Source organism: Protopterus annectens, chromosome 10.part0, assembly GCF_019279795.1.
Source record: "Protopterus annectens isolate FY-2018-M chromosome 10.part0, PAN1.0, whole genome shotgun sequence".
NCBI lineage: Eukaryota > Metazoa > Chordata > Ceratodontiformes > Protopteridae > Protopterus > Protopterus annectens.
In genome coordinates, this window is record NC_056744.1 from 1,795,446,847 (window position 1) to 1,795,462,953 (window position 16,107).

The 16,107-nt window shown below is 44.5% G+C and overlaps 1 protein-coding gene across 5 annotated transcripts in view; it reads left to right on the top strand.

The window, feature by feature from the left end:
- The window catches only part of FBRS (fibrosin), a 1,655,257-nt gene that overhangs the window by 1,438,855 nt on the left and 200,295 nt on the right, over positions 1 to 16,107 (top strand). For all 5 annotated transcript variants that reach the window (XM_044086630.1, XM_044086634.1, XM_044086633.1 and 2 more), the window contains 2 exons: positions 2,664 to 2,769; positions 12,585 to 12,665. In XM_044086630.1, the coding sequence (XP_043942565.1) occupies positions 2,664 to 2,769; positions 12,585 to 12,665 (187 nt within the window). The remainder of the gene's footprint in view (positions 1 to 2,663; positions 2,770 to 12,584; positions 12,666 to 16,107) is intronic.

Below are 16,107 nucleotides of genomic sequence, written 5' to 3' on the forward strand. Positions count from 1 at the left end.
ACTACAGACTGTTAAATACAGGAGCATTATATGGTCACAAACTGGTGTACAACAAATGTAACTACAGACTGTTAAATACAGGAGCATTATATGGTCACAAACTGGTGTACAACAAATGTAACTACAGGCTGTTAAATACAGGAGCATTATATGGTCACAAACTGGTGTACAACAAATGTAACTACAGACTGTTAAATACAGGAGCATTATATGGTCACAAACTGGTGTACAACAAATGTAACTACAGACTGTTAAATACAGGAGCATTATATGGTCACAAACTGGTGTACAACAAATGTAACTACAGACTGTTAAATACAGGAGCATTATATGGTCACAGACTGGTGTACAACAAATGTAACTACAGGCTGTTAAATACAGGAGCATTATATGGTCACAAACTGGTGTACAACAAATGTAACTACAGACTGTTAAATACAGGAGCATTATATGGTCACAAACTGGTGTACAACAAATGTAACTACAGACTGTTAAATACAGGAGCATTATATGGTCACAAACTGGTGTACAACAAATGTAACTACAGACTGTTAAATACAGGAGCATTATATGGTCACAGACTGGTGTACAACAAATGTAACTACAGACTGTTAAATACAGGAGCATTATATGGTCACAGACTGGTGTACAACAAATGTAACTACAGACTGTTAAATACAGGAGCATTATATGGTCACAAACTGGTGTACAACAAATGTAACTACAGACTGTTAAATACAGGAGCATTATATGGTCACAAACTGGTGTACAACAAATGTAACTACAGACTGTTAAATACAGGAGCATTATATGGTCACAAACTGGTGTACAACAAATGTAACTACAGACTGTTAAATACAGGAGCATTATATGGTCACAAACTGGTGTACAACAAATGTAACTACAGACTGTTAAATACAGGAGCATTATATGGTCACAAACTGGTGTACAACAAATGTAACTACAGACTGTTAAATACAGGAGCATTATATGGTCACAAACTGGTGTACAACAAATGTAACTACAGACTGTTAAATACAGGAGCATTATATGGTCACAAACTGGTGTACAACAAATGTAACTACAGACTGTTAAATACAGGAGCATTATATGGTCACAGACTGGCGTACAGCAAATGTAACTAAAGGCTGTTAAATACAGGAGCAGTGTATGGTCACAACCTGATGTACAACAAATGTAACTACAGGCTGTTAAATACAGGAGCACTGTATGGTCACAACCTGATGTACAACAAATGTAACTACAGGCTGTTAAAAACAGATGCAGTATATGATCACAACCTGATGTACAACAAATGTAACTACAGGCTGTTAAATACAGGAGCATTATATGGTCACAGACTGGTGTACAACAAATGTAACTAAAGGCTGTTAAATACAGGAGCAGTGTATGGTCACAACCTGATGTACAACAAATGTAACTACAGGCTGTTAAATACAGGAGCACTGTATGGTCACAACCTGATGTACAACAAATGTAACTACAGGCTGTTAAAAACAGATGCAGTATATGATCACAACCTGATGTACAACAAATGTAACTACAGGCTGTTAAATACAGGAGCACTGTGGTCACAACCTGATGTACAACAAATGTAACTACAGGCTGTTAAAAACAGATGCAGTATATGGTCACAACCTGATGTACAACAAATGTAACTACAGGCTAAGTGCATGAGCACTGTATGGTCACAACCTAATACAGGAGCACTATGTGGTGTCAACCTAATATAGGAGCACTATATGGTCACAACCAACAAATGTAACTACAGGCTGTTAAATACAGGAATGTAATGTGCAACAAATGTAACTATAAACTGTTAAAAATACTGCCCTATTTGGAGAGGTACTTTCTTTGTAGACATCTCTTCCTGGCAAGGTGAATTGTGTCATAGTTTTGAAAAAGTAATTTAAGTGTATATTAAATAATGTCTTTTATATTTTGTTAAAAGTTGTAAGAATTTTTTCTTTTCATTATGTTCTGGATTTGCAGTAGAAGTTGACTGGAGGTACATATTTTATCTGAAGTGGTGTTCAGATCTGAGAACAGTTGGGCCTCATTCTCCTAGTGTGTAAGCTAGTTTAACGGTTTGGCCCCTATGTACATTACATTTGTTATGTATATCTGAGTCTAGTTCCTTGTTAACGTATTTTATCAAGTGACTTTTCTAGATCTTGTTCTACTTTGTGTAGTCACCATAGTTCCTTATGTCTGGTGTATGCAGGGCTGTATTCTTGCTTATTGTTTCACACTGTTCCTGCACCCCTGCCCATCTCTCTCATCAGAGCTGACGTCTATGAACCCAAAAGAGACTTCTTTTTTTCTATGATTTGTAATATGTTCTACACCACAGCGCTTGTTTATTTTTTAAATTTGGTGAGCAGCCTTCATTAAAATATGCATTCTGTATACTTTTTGACAGGACTCTTGTTAGGCATGTTTTTGTGCTTTAATGTATTTCAAGATTTTTTTCACTGTGCAGTTTAAAACTTCTCTGGTAAGGCCAGCTCTTTTGCCCAACTCTTTTCTGTAGAACATAATTTGATAGTCTTTGAAATGTATGTTCGTTAAACTTGAGTTGAATTCCCCAAGGAGTGTGGAGTACTTTTGTTAGCTGCTTTTCATTTTTCTGTTTCATGCAGGGTGAATCGCACAAATTGGATTTACGGAATGACCTTGTTTTACAGCAGCCGAGTCTGAGCACTGCACATGACCTGTCTCGGCCTGCTACAATCTTCACTGCAGCTGGTAAGTCATATTATGTAGCATGTTTTACAGAGCTGGAGATCAGTGGGCAGGTCTTATCCTGTTCTCTACCTTGTCTTGTAATGTTTTTCTGGTAGTAATGGAGTGGTACACTACATGTACAACAGAGCTAGCACCTTTGCCACCTGCGGGGTAAGCCTAGATAACTGGATGGGCAAGCTCATATTCCCCATGGTGTCTGTTGTCTTGCTGTCCTTGAGGCAGGAAGGAACTTGTGAATATGGGTTGTTGGCATTTACTGGTCTGCAGACTGATTAATTGCCTAGTTTTTAGCTGTGAACTTGTGGGGAGCAACAGAGTAGGTTCAACCTAGGTGGTGGCTGAAGCTAATGTGAGCCAGGATGCTGCAGTACACAGTAGTAGAATGGGACTGAGTTTAGCTCATGTTGTGGCAGTAATGAAACGTAGCAAGAAAGAACGTGATTGACTGCAGATGCTGTATTTTTAAGAAGATGGTAAAAAATGGGCGTCATATTGGGGTGCTTCCATTCCTAGAAGGAATGCAGTGGCAGCACCTTTTCTTTGTCTTTGTAAATGCTGGTAATGATGACTAGGTACCTGTGCCTCAGTTTCTGTTCTACGTTTCCTTCCTTTGGCCATGACCATGGATCTATTCATGTTTGGCTTTGTTAGGGCACACAAAAGTTGCAGACAGTCTGCATTAATAACATCAGCTGTTCGAGTCTGTGCCTCAACTGTCTTGTTTTTCTGCATAAGGAAATAAGCAGGAACATTTAGGTTGCCTGGTGACATGCATAAATTTAAAACATTTCTTTAGGTCTTGCACCCTGGACCCTTACACCAAATCCCACCCTTGTTCAACCTGCCCATCTCCATGGTAACTTAGAGTGGAATCTGCCCCATGAAAGATGAGAATCTCAGTGCATCTCTGCAGAAGATGAAGTGATGGGACTGTAGTGGATCTAATGTTGGAGACTCTTGGAAAGGGGCTATCTTGTATCTTCCCACCAAGGACAAATGCTAAACCTGCTGTTCAGCCACATGTGTTTTGTTGAATGTCTGAACAGCAGGTTTAGCATTTGTCCTTGGTGGGAAGTGAAAGATGAAGTTGACTGAATTACCTTTAAGGGAGAGAGGGTGGCCGCTTCAGGGGAGAAGGATAATCTGCTAAAGGACAGAGTAATAGTGGGGGAGAAGAGAATTCTTAGTGGGAATTTTAGTCTCCCTGAAGAGAACTTGGGGCATTGTATCACGGTGGTGCCAGTGGCTCAACAGTTGGTAGCAGACTCACTTTTTATGCTGTTAGATCAGAAGGCTGTTGGTTCTATTCTCCCTCCTCTCCCCTTTCAGGTTTACAATACTGCAGTGCAGCATTAAGGGGTGCTCCACTTTCAGTGTGCCATCCTTTGGTTGAGGTGTTCAACTGAGGCCCCATCTGTTTGAGTTGATGGTAGCTCAGGTGGATGTAAAAGATACTACTGCACTTATCAGAAAGAGTAGGGGGGCGATGTTCATCATAATGATCACTGTAACCTTAGCTATATGGGTTATATCCTGCATAAAATGCAACAGCCAGCCAGCTTCCAAAGCCTCAGGGCACCTTCTACAAACCTTGACGATTGGTTTGCGTTGTTCCTTTACTGGGCAGATAAGTTCTCTTTGGTAGTACAGGGAGCCTTCCCATTCAAGCCAGGAAATTAGCCAATCAGATGGTGAAAGCCATTTCTGACTGAGTGTAGGTTCTGGTTTTGTTTCCTTAATCTTACTAAGCCTTCTGACCAGGGTGGCAGAAGTGGGGAAAGTTGTAAGGGAGCCCTCCTGCTCAAGTGAGAAGTTCTGCATATAATCGAGGAGGTATTCCATGCAACACCAGTTTGCCAGTGCTTCTGGCTTGTCTCAAGGTGGTTATTTAGTGAATGTTTCTCCAGTGGAGAAAACGGCAAAAAAGAAATCATTAATTGCAGCTTTTAGTGAATACTAACCTCAATCTGTCATATACCAACTCTGTGGTCACACAACAGTGGAAAAACGCAACACCACGTTTGCTAAAAGTGGCTTTCAGCAGTAAAGCTTTTGCATTGCTATAAGTCGGACAAATGGCATTTGCCATAGACGCATTCCTGACTCTGGCACCTCTAACATTTGGGTCTGCATTAGTCCATGGACAAGTTGCGGCCTTCACCTGTTTGTTCAGCATGAGTTTAAAGAGCACAGGACTTTGGGCTAGTACCATTTGGTCAAATAGTTTAAGGTTTTTCTTAATGTCTGCACTCCAAGTTGCCATTTACCTCCATGTGACTTGAATTTTATGATAGATATGCCTGTCCATTATTCTGGCATTGTCTATTAGCAGCATTGAAATTTATGTCTTGGAAGACATCACATTCTCCTGCAAGATCTCCAGTATTCAAGCCCTTATCGTAGGGGCACTGTTTTTATACAGATATCGGGTGTCCCTTAGGACTAACTCATGATCTGAAGTAGGATATTCATTTGTCTGCAACCTGTGGGTTATGGATCCGATATCGGATCCGAACCGGCATGGTTTTCCAGCTATGGATCCAAGCTCTCAGCTCCTCCCCTCACCCATAATGCCCTGCTCTACCCTCATGACCTCAGATCTTGTTTGCCGCGCTGGTAACTGGATGTGGATACATAGCTCTCAGCTAAGTAAACTATTTCTTGTTGAAAAATAGAAAATTTCTTGTTTCTTTAACAAAATTTGTGTGAAAGTATTAGGTTTCCTTTATTATAGACTATTTTGAGTTTATTTTAAGTTAAAGTAAATATTTTTATTCCCTCCCCTCGCTAGTTGCGTAGAGTGTGTGTGTAGGCCTGTGTGTTTTTTTTTGTTGTTAAGTTACTTCTGTAACTTTAGTTAACTTTAGGTAGTATAGATTATGGCTGACCAGCCTAAATCTATATTTTCTAAATGCTCCGAGTGTGGCCATAAGCTCTCACCGGCTGATGGCCACACTCGTGTGTTATGTCTTGGGGTTGAACACCTCACATCTGGTTGTTCCATTTGTGCAGGGTTCAACCCCAGGGCACTGAGGGAGCGGAGGTCCAAGCTGGTCTTGGCGGGTCTTTTACCGGGACTCGGCTCCGGCCTCCGCTCCTTCGGGACTCTTCGCGGCTGCAGTTGTTCCCCTGTGGCACCCCCTCCTGCTCCTGGGACTCAAACTCCCGCTTCTGGAGAGGAGAGGGATGCAGAAAGGACCGGAGGGAGAAGCACCAAGCGGCGGGCCGAGACCTCTGTTTCGGCCCCGCCAGCCAAGCGGCTTCTCCCGGCTCCGTTCGGGTCTCCTCCTTCTCGGCTCCGGTCCCCTGTATGCTTCTCCCCGGGTCCTGAGGAGGAGGAGACCCGATCTCCGCCGAGGCTATCTAGGAGGCACTCCAGGCCTACCTCGGTAGCCTCTTGCAGATCTACCCATAGCCTTTCTGATGCTGGTCTGGACCGGATGATGAGAAGCTTCATCCAGGCCCAGATGCAGATGGGAGTGTTTGCCTCCCCTCCGGGGAGCTCAACACCCTTTTTTAAGCCTATTGCTCCTTCTCACCCGCTATCCGGTTCGGAGCAACTGGGGCCGAGCAGCTACGGAGGGGGGGGAAGGTCGGACCCGATAGTACTTGGTACTTCGGACCCGACCCTGCCCCCGAGTGCGTCGGACCGATCTCGGAGCCTGGATCCGAGCCGGATCCGGGGATCAGTGCTCCGGCGCCGTCTGTGTCGGAGCGCACTGTCCCGGATCCGAGTGCGGCGCCGGCTCCGATCCACTCTTCGGATCGAGGGGAGCCGATTGTCGGATCCTTTGGTCGAGGTCGGCCCTTCGCTTTTGATGTAGTGGAGAGGGCTCTGTTGAGGGTCTCCGGACCCCGGCACTTGCTTCGCTCCGTCCCTCCCTCTGCACTGGGCCAGGCTTCCACCATCCGGCCCCTGGGACAGCCCGCTTCTGTGCCCCAAGTTGCTCCCATGGAGCAAATTGCTGCTGCGAGGACTCCTCTGACAGCCCCCAGAGGAGGCCCCTCGCAAAGGAGGCACATTGACTCCCCGAGTCTCTCACTGAAGACACGGACTTGGAGGAAGGAAGGCTCCCACGGTCACCCCGAGGATGTCTCCTTCCGGAGACATCATGGAAATGCTCCGTATTAGGGGGTGGTCTGCCCCAAGTCTTCCTCGGACGAGTCCGTGTTCTTGGAGGCATTCAAACGGGCCCGTCTACCTCTTGGGTGTCCCCTGCCGAACCCCTGGTGGACCTTACTACCACCAGGGCGTGGAAGGAACCGGACACCGTGGAGCCAATTCCCAAAAGACCTGATAGGATCCTCAGTCCCCTCCGACAGGACCCATTGGAGTAAGGGGCGTCGTGTAGATGCCATGTTGATGGCGGCGGCCACAAAGAGGGAACTGGCTCAGGAGAGTCCCTCAGTCCACCCACCGAGCAAGGAGTCTCGGATGATGGACCGCTTGGGGAAGCGGATGTTCAGTTCGGCGACCTTCTCGGTAAGGGCGCTGAACTATTTGGCACATGTTATTCGGATGCAGCGAGATCTTATTAAGGAATACGCTGCATCCCCTGAGTCCATTTCGGAGGAGGACAGAGTTCTGCACTCCACCAAAATGGCCACTCTTAGGTCAGTCACAAATACTTCGCGGCTACTCTCCCATGCAACGGAGGGCCGCTAGAGCTGCGGACAGGACTGGTCACTAGGCGTCAGGCCTGGCTCCGCCACTGCGATTTTCTGAGCCCTTCAAGGCGTTGCGAACGCCCCTTTGATGGTTCTGCTCTGTTTGGCAAGACCGCTTCATGACGCTTGACCCAGAGCGAGAAGGACGGGAAGACGCAGTCTGCCGCCGGTATCCCCTTCTCTGCACCCCAGAGGCCCTATTCTAGGAACCAAAAGGGTCAGAAGAAGATGTGGTTCCGAAGTCGCAGCAGTCCCAGCCTGCTCCGGACAACCAGTCCTTCCGTGGCAGAGGAGGACAGGGAGGACGCCGCCCTAGAGGCAGAGGGGCTCCCAGAAACTTCGGGTCCAGGGAACCTTTCTCTGAACGGCCGCAGCAACCCTGAGGGTTGCCCGACTGCTCTACTCTGGAGGCAGTCGGGGACGCTGGGCACCTAGCGGCTTGGGAGTCCATAACATCGGACCGCTGGGTTCTCCAAATCATATCCAGGGGATATCGCATTCCTTTCCTTCACCTTCCAAAGTTGAAGTCCCTCCCAGACGTTCCACCCGGTCAACGGGAGGCCGCTTTGGCAGAAATTGGCCATCTGCTAAAGAAAAGAGCCATCCAGCCCGCTCCCCAGACCACAACGGATCAGGGTTCTACTCCAGATTCTTTTTAGTGCCAAAAAAGACGGGGAAACTAAGACCAATCCTAGACCTCTCTCTCTTGAATCTGGCAGTCCCCAAGGAAAAATTCCGAATGGTCACTCTGCAATCTATTCTCCCCCTTCTGGGAGAAAATCACTGGATGTGCTCGATAGATCTCAAGGACGCGTACTACCACATCCTGATGGACAGGCCCAGGAGGTTTCTCCGCTTCCGGCTGGGAGCCAGTCACTACCAGTTCCGGGTCCTTCCCTTTGGTCTCACCACAGCCCCCAGGGTGTTTACCAAAGTACTAGCAGTGGTAGCGGCCCACCTGAGGCTTCAGGGGGTGCAGGTCTTTCCCTACCTGGACGACTGGCTCCTTACCGCCCCAACAAGGCATCTACTTCTCTTGGCGCGAGACTCCTTTCTCCATCTTGCTCCATTTCTGGGCATCACAATAAATACAAAAGTCCAACCTGGCGCCCACACAGCTCTTAGATTTCATAGGGGCCAGACTAGACACAAGGAGTTTACGAGCCTTCCTCACTGCGGACAGAGTTCTAAATCTGCAGCTCCAGGTGCGGGCCATTCTCCATTCAAGTTCTGTTCCAGCGGAGTTGGTCCTGAGGGCTCTAGGGTCCATGGCCGGCTATAGCACTTCTTCCTCTTGCCAGGCTCAATATGCGCATTCTACAGTGGACGCTCTTAGTACAGTGGTCATACCTTGCTCTCCCCATGCATCATCCCATAGCGATCAGCAAGGCTTGCAAGCGGTCCCTCTTGTGGTGGATCCACTCCCGGATCTCCACGAGGGTCGCCCATTTTGTGCTTCTCCCCTCTCGCCACGGTGACCACGGACGCCTCCCGCCTCGGGTGGGGGCACTGCGAGGCGGACAGTCCAAGGCACGTGGAACGATTCAGAGACCTTACTGCATATCAATGTTCTAGAGATGAGAGCAGTGCTCCTAGCGTTGCTAGCACTTCAGGACTTTCTTCCCTTGGGAACAATTGCGATTCAATCGGACAATATGTCTGTTGTCTGGTACATCAACAAGCAGGGGGAACAAGGTCTTACCCTCTTTGTCGAGAGGCCATGAGAGTTTGGGAATGGGCAATCTCCACCAATCGCTTTCTCATAGCAACGCACATTCCGGTCGGTCCAACATCCTAGCGGACAAGCTCAGTCGCACCATTTTGACCCCTTACGAGTGGTCTCTCAATTGTCAAGTAGCGGAACGCATATTCGCACGGTGGGGCACCCCTTCTTGCGATCTTTATGCTTCTCCCTCAAACACCAAGTGCGACAGTTTTTTCGCTCTAATACCTCCTCCCGGAGGTACCCCAAGAGACGCTCTGGTGCATGCTTGGCCACCCGGTCTTCTGTATGCCTATCCACCCTTGCCTCTGATGCTGCAAGTTCTTCAGAAAGCCTCTCGGGTGGGTTGCAGAATGATTCTCATTGCTCCATTCTGGCCTCGACAGATCTGGTTCCCCTTCCTAAGGTCTCACTCGGTGAATCCTCCTTGGATTCTAGATCCCATTCGGATCTGATATCCCATCCATCCTGCATTCCTCCTCGAACCTGGACAACCTGAAGCTGACCGCTTGGCTGCTCCAGTTCCACTCTTGATAAGGACTCGGTATTTCTTCCCGGTAAAGGCTATTTTGGTGGCGGCTCATAAACCATCCACTAGAAAGGTTTACAAGCAAATGGAAACGTTTCTCTGTGTGGGCGGAGCGGCAAGGCCTAAATCCTTCACGGTTCCTCTCCCTGTAGTGCTTGATTTTCTAACCTCTCTCTTTAATGATGGTGCCAGCAGTTCCACAGTCAAAGTTCAACTGGCGGCAATTTCTCACTATCACATTGGTCAAGATTCTAATCCTCTTATGTCAGCCAAATTGTGCAAAACATTTCTTAAAGGTACTTTCCTTCTCAGGCCCCTATAAAACAAGCAGTTCCTCCTTGGGACCTTTCTTTGGTCCTACAGGCCTTGTCCGCACCCCCTTTCGAGCCCGCGGCTCCTGTGGATCTCAAATTCTTGTCCTACAAGACAGCCTTTTTGGTAGCCATTACATCAGCCAAGAGAGTTTCTGAACTTCAAGCTTTATCAGCTAAACCTCCTTACTTGGTATTTCATCCGGACCGTGTCTCCCTCAGGACCAACCCGTCCTTCCTTCCTAAAATCGCTTCTGAAGCAAACATCAATCAATCCATTAACCTCCCTGTTTTCTTCCTAAGTATGAAAACAAAGGTGAATATAAGCTACACTCACTAGATGTTCACAGGCAACTTAGATTTTATCTCAACAGGACAGCTGGTCATAGGCAATCCGACCAGCTGTTTATTTCCTTTGCAAAATTCAATTTGGGCAAGCCAATTTCTAAAGTTTCTTTGTCCCGCTGGATTTCACAGTGCATTTTATTGGCTTATCAAGCGTCAGGAAGGCCCGCACCGGAGGGTGTTCATGCCCATTCAACCCGGTCAGTATCTACCTCGGCAGCCTTCAAGGCTAGGATTCCTCTAGATGATATTTGTGCAGCAGCCACGTGGGCTTCATCTCATACATTTATTTCTCACTATAAGTTGGATCTTGCATCTAGGGTAGAGCATCCTTTGGCTCGGGTGCTCGGAATATCCCTCCATGATGGCCCAAGATTCAGGTAGCTGGGGACTCTGTCCCACAGGTTGCAGACAAATGAATATCCTACTTCAGATTTAGAAGTTATGTACTCACCATAACGTTCCATCTGAGTAGGTGTATTCATTTGTCTGCAACCATCCCGCCCTCCTATCCCCCTGGCCTTTCAGTTTCCTGCATATTCCTTGTTACCCTTTTTAGGGTATTGTTGCTTTGGCAAACTCGATCTGAGGTCATGAGGGTAGAGCAGGGCATTATGGGTGAGGGGAGGAGCTGAGAGCTTGGATCCATAGCTGGAAAACCATGCCGGTTCGGATCCGATATCGGATCCATAACCCACAGGTTGCAGACAAATGAATACACCTACTCAGATGGAACGTTATGGTGAGTACATAACTTCTAATTTCTCCCCAAAAGTGGAGTCAGAATTGTCCTTGGAATAGTCCTTATTTCCTTTGCAGGAGAGAAATCATTGTAGGAAAAGCCCTTTACACCCTGCACTTGCACAGCCAGCTGTGGTATAATGTGAAATGAGTACATGATTTGTGGAAAAAGGGGCTGGTGGCCACTGAGTAGACATTTTCCAAGTGAATTACTAGCTACTTTGTCATAACTGCTGATTTGGCAGCTACTTGTTTTAGAAGTGCCCATTTGTGCCATAGGAATGTGGTTTTCACTTCATACTTTCACCATGCATTATTGCCCAGACTGCTACTCTGAGAACTGGACATCCTTTGATGCTTCTAAATTCTCCCTTCTACACCTTTGCTTCTTTGCCTTCTCCCAACTTCTACCTCCCTAGGGGTTTTAACTGGTTGTGATTCTTTGCTGCCATGGATCCACCAAAAAGGATCTCACATTTCTACAAAAAATGTCCCTCTTTGGGCATTTGAAAAGGTGGCAACTCTATTCAGAGTGAAGGGTGAGAAGGAATACCTTACCAGTTGTAGATCTACCAAAGAAGGCCTTCAGTCTTGTTTTTCCTTTCTAATGTGGAATGGGTGTGGTACATAGTTTTTAAGAAATGGGTAAAGTTTTCTATAATGAAGTACAGCTAAGAAGACATGCCTCTCAACTTGTTAGTGCAAGAATTTTGGATTAAGCCAAAAGTAGTGGTTATGTAAAGGCCCAAAATGGGGGACCTATGTTAAATATCACACTTATAAACTTATAAAGTTGTTAGAATAAGAACCATAGGTTCATAGATTAGTACTAAAGTTGTTAGAATAAGAATCAGTTATGTATAAGTCCTCGAACTCTGAGGAACTGAAAAAAAAGATATTGGGTTATAGTGAGGAGGGAATGAAGACAGTTTACAAGGTAAAGACCTTAGAACCTTGAGTGATAAAAGGTATAAAACATAATTAGGAAAAATTAGCACAACATTTGCAGATAAGCTTTTCTTGCTCATGGCCATTATTAATATTAGTGATGCCTCCCTTGGTTCTCCGCATACACTGCTTCCCATTGTCTGAGTTGTACATGTCTTTGCTGGTACTTGATAGCAGTAATTCAGTGGTTCACTGCGAGAGAAATTGTGTTTTATTGATATGGTACTAAATACAGCCTTGTGCAGTGCCCTGTCTGCTTCTCTTTGGTCAACTCCCCACTCCACAACTGAGGCTTATGGTCAGCTAAAATCATTAAAATGCACAACTGCCTTAGCTAATTCCAGTAGTTTTGCTGTGGATCTCTTGAAATCCCCCTGTGAGTTTTGGAGTGGCATAAATGTAATTATCCACTGAAAGAGTATGCATTTCAGTAGTCAGCATTCCATATAAGACTTAAGTGTAGGAACAACATATGATTTTTGTGGTTGTTTAAATTTCTGATGCCTTTAATGCATTGTCCATTTTACTTCTGCAAATTTTTTTGTTTTAGGCACTGGACACCCGAGTGGAAACCCGTTTGGACAACCATCTGCTTCCCACACTGGTTTCTTAAATCCATCTTCTCATTTTGGTAAGCATGCCTCCTGCTCTCCCTTTTATTTTCTGAATGTCTGGCTGGTTTTGTATTAGATTGGTCTGTTTTTAACTCTGGGTGGGTTTTTCTTCCAGTTAACCCCCCCCCCCCCGTGACCAATTTGTTTAGCAAGAGTGAGTGGAGGGTAAACTGCAGAATGAGTCATTGTATTATAAGTCTGATAGCTATCTGTCTGTGGTATATCCTGGTTGCCTGTCATGAATTTGCAATGCACAAAATTTTAAGCTGGTAACACACTTTTTGTTGTGTGTCATCCCATTTATTGATTTATTTATTTATTTCTAGCGTATTGCACTTAATCACATTTCATCCATTGAGCTCTTGGTCAGCATGGCACACCTTCCCTCATCCCCAGCACAGAAATGGCTGTTAGTTATCTACCCCCAGCCAGCCTTCCAGCATTGGGTCGGCTGTTAATAGTTTGGCCGCTCACTTAGTAGATGTAAGATGCTGTTTGCTGTGACATTGGCCATGTGGTCCTGTAGTTATGCATGGCCTGACTGTGTGTTGGCACAGTAGTAATGTAGGCAGTAATTCCCACTGCTGGCTGGACAGTGTTCCCACTAAGAAAGTTCAGACATTTTCATTTTACTCGTTTTACTTCTTGCAAACTTTTCAAAATTTACAAGTTTTCAGCCTTTCCACTCTTGAACATTGTTCAGTAGTTTAAGTAAGGGATTACTTTGAGCTGGCCAGCATTTGTTTTAGAGCAATCTGCGAAACAGCCAAATACACTTGATCGACACTGCAGCTGACTAACTAGTGCAAATAACAAAATGTGTTTACTGACCAGTGTTTACTAGACAGTGTAGAGTGACACCCCCCCCCCCCCCGCACTGCTGCTTGTGTAGAATTAACTGTAATATTTGTACATGAAGTACATTAAGGGATACTTGACAGAAGGTGTTCACTAATTTGCAGTGCTGTCTGTAATGTTAATGAACAGAATTAACAGATCAGATTACCATTGATAAGATTACGATTATTAAGATTATTGATAAGATACCATGGGGAAAAAAAAAAACTTTTACATTACTGCTGTTGGAATTTTATAACTGTTACTATTTTTTTGTCTTACTTTTTTAAACAATGTATTAACAATTTGAAGCTTTTCTCCCCGGGCCTCTACTGAAAATGGACATATATCCAGCTAGACTAGCCCGGTCAACAAATGTAAAATAAATAAAATAAATAAATAAAATAAATGAATAATAAGGTTCTAGAATGAGATTTCACAGAACAGCTCACACTCATTGTGATAAGGTTCTTGATTCAAGGACTTCACAGAGAAGTGTTCACGCTCTTTGATTAAGGTTCTAGATCCAGAGACTTCACAGAGCAGCACACACACATTGTGTTTGCCTACACAAAGGGCACTGCTGACTTATACCTTAAATTGTTGTTTTCACCTTCTAGGACCATTGTACCTACCTTCCCCTGGTGTAGCCCAAATGAATGAGGCCTTTTGTGACATAGATGGAAGTTTGCCAGGCTTAGTTGCCATTTTAGGACAGGTAATGCGAGCCTGCGTCTGACCTATAGTGTGAGGCCCTGATTGACAGTAGCTGCGGTTACATTTCTTTTCATGTTCCTTGTGCATGAGCATGACATGCGTTGCTTTGACAGTAGTGTACAACAGGCTCACTTCTCCTCCAGGGCAGGCCAGCCACACAAGAGCAGAGTGCATTTCACATCAACATGCTGCCACATTAAACCTGCTCAAGTGTACTCATATACTTACTTTTTCTTTAATTCCTATGTTAGCATGTTTGTTATCTTGATACAGCAGTACCATGAAGGAAAGTGTGGTTGAACAGTTAAGTCTGCCTGCCACAACCAATGCACATTCACATTATAGCAAATGATACTACCCAGGTGTCCAGTTCACTTCTGTTAACATGTGAAGTGAAGGAAGCCATGTTACAAAAAAAAAAGTAAATGAAGTTCATTGATTAAAAAAAAAATCCCCTCCACTTTTCTGTTGTGTGTGATGTTATTTAACTGAGGCTGGAGAAATATCTCTTTTTGTATTGGCACAAAGCAGTATCTTGAACAGCGAGCCCCTTGACACAGGCAGTATCGAGTCAGAGTTATCGGACCTTTTCTGGTTTAGGTTCAAAGAAGAACTTGGTGGTTTTTCATTTCACAGGCACATTCGTGTAGTACACAGCCTTGATACTGCATTGCAATGTAGGAATTGGAAAAGTGGCAGTTGACCATTTTTATTCCAGTTTAAAATGCTAACACTGACAAGAAAACCATCCATTAGCACCACTTTGCAATCACTGCATGATTGACCCATTTCCACACTCGTGTCAAGCTTTAAAGTCATCATTTTTGAGTCACAGACATCTTTAGCTCTGGGGTGACCATTGGCATTTAATGTTTTTTTATGCTTTGCAGTAAATTTTGCTGTTTTAATATACTTTGAGCAAACTAAACATACTAGTCAGATTGTATGCATCATGATAGTATGCATCTGACTCCACGTTTAAGGAGTAAAAAGGTCCTTAAAATGTACCTTGAAGTCAAAAGCTTTAGTTGCTTACTCTTAAAAATTAATCAAGCTTTTGACTTATTTCTTATATCTTTTAGCTGCTTCTAGTATTTCTGACTAAAGTTAACCTTCTTCTTAGACCCCCAATGACATCACTACAAGAAGTATTTCACTTATGAGCCAGACCCCTTATCACTCAATTTCTTTCCTGTCAGCAGAGAAAATTAAATGGTCTGAGGAAGTTCTACTCTGTTGTGTTTTAAAGTAGTGATTTAATTTCTTTCATCTGTTCTGTAGTTTGTGTTTTGTTCCATGGAAGTGGCCATCCACTGCATACTTTGTACCTTTTGTGGCAGTGTACAGGGCACACGCCCAAACCTCTCGTGTCCCACCTTTCAAGGAGGTATAACTAGTCACTCAGCCAAGACCTTTTGAGACTGGCTAATTAACAGAAAGATGCAGTCTAAAGACTTCTGTGTTCCTCTGGAGAGGATAAAGAAAAAGGTCTTTGTCATTTATGTTTAGTGTGTGTTCATACTCTGGATAAAGGCTACCACAAGGAGTAGAAGTAAATCTCTTCATTTTTCAGAGAGAATCAGTAACGCAATAACATCCAGTAAACTCAGTAACATGGGAACTTAGAGATAACATTTACCTGCATTATTAAAGGAAATTGGTAACAAAGGACTGGAAATCATTCTCACCCACTTTTTCCGGGAAAATCAGTAACGGAAGGATTGGAGACAAGTGTCATCAGTGACACAAGTGTTGGATGTAAGCCTTGTCTAGTTACAGAACTTCAAGACCTCAAGGGCCAGAGATGAATTCTGTTTTATAAACAATTCAGTAACATGAGTTAGAGATAAATAGCTCTTTTTTTCTTTGTACTTTTTCAGGAAAAAAAGTAAAATAAATTTGGGT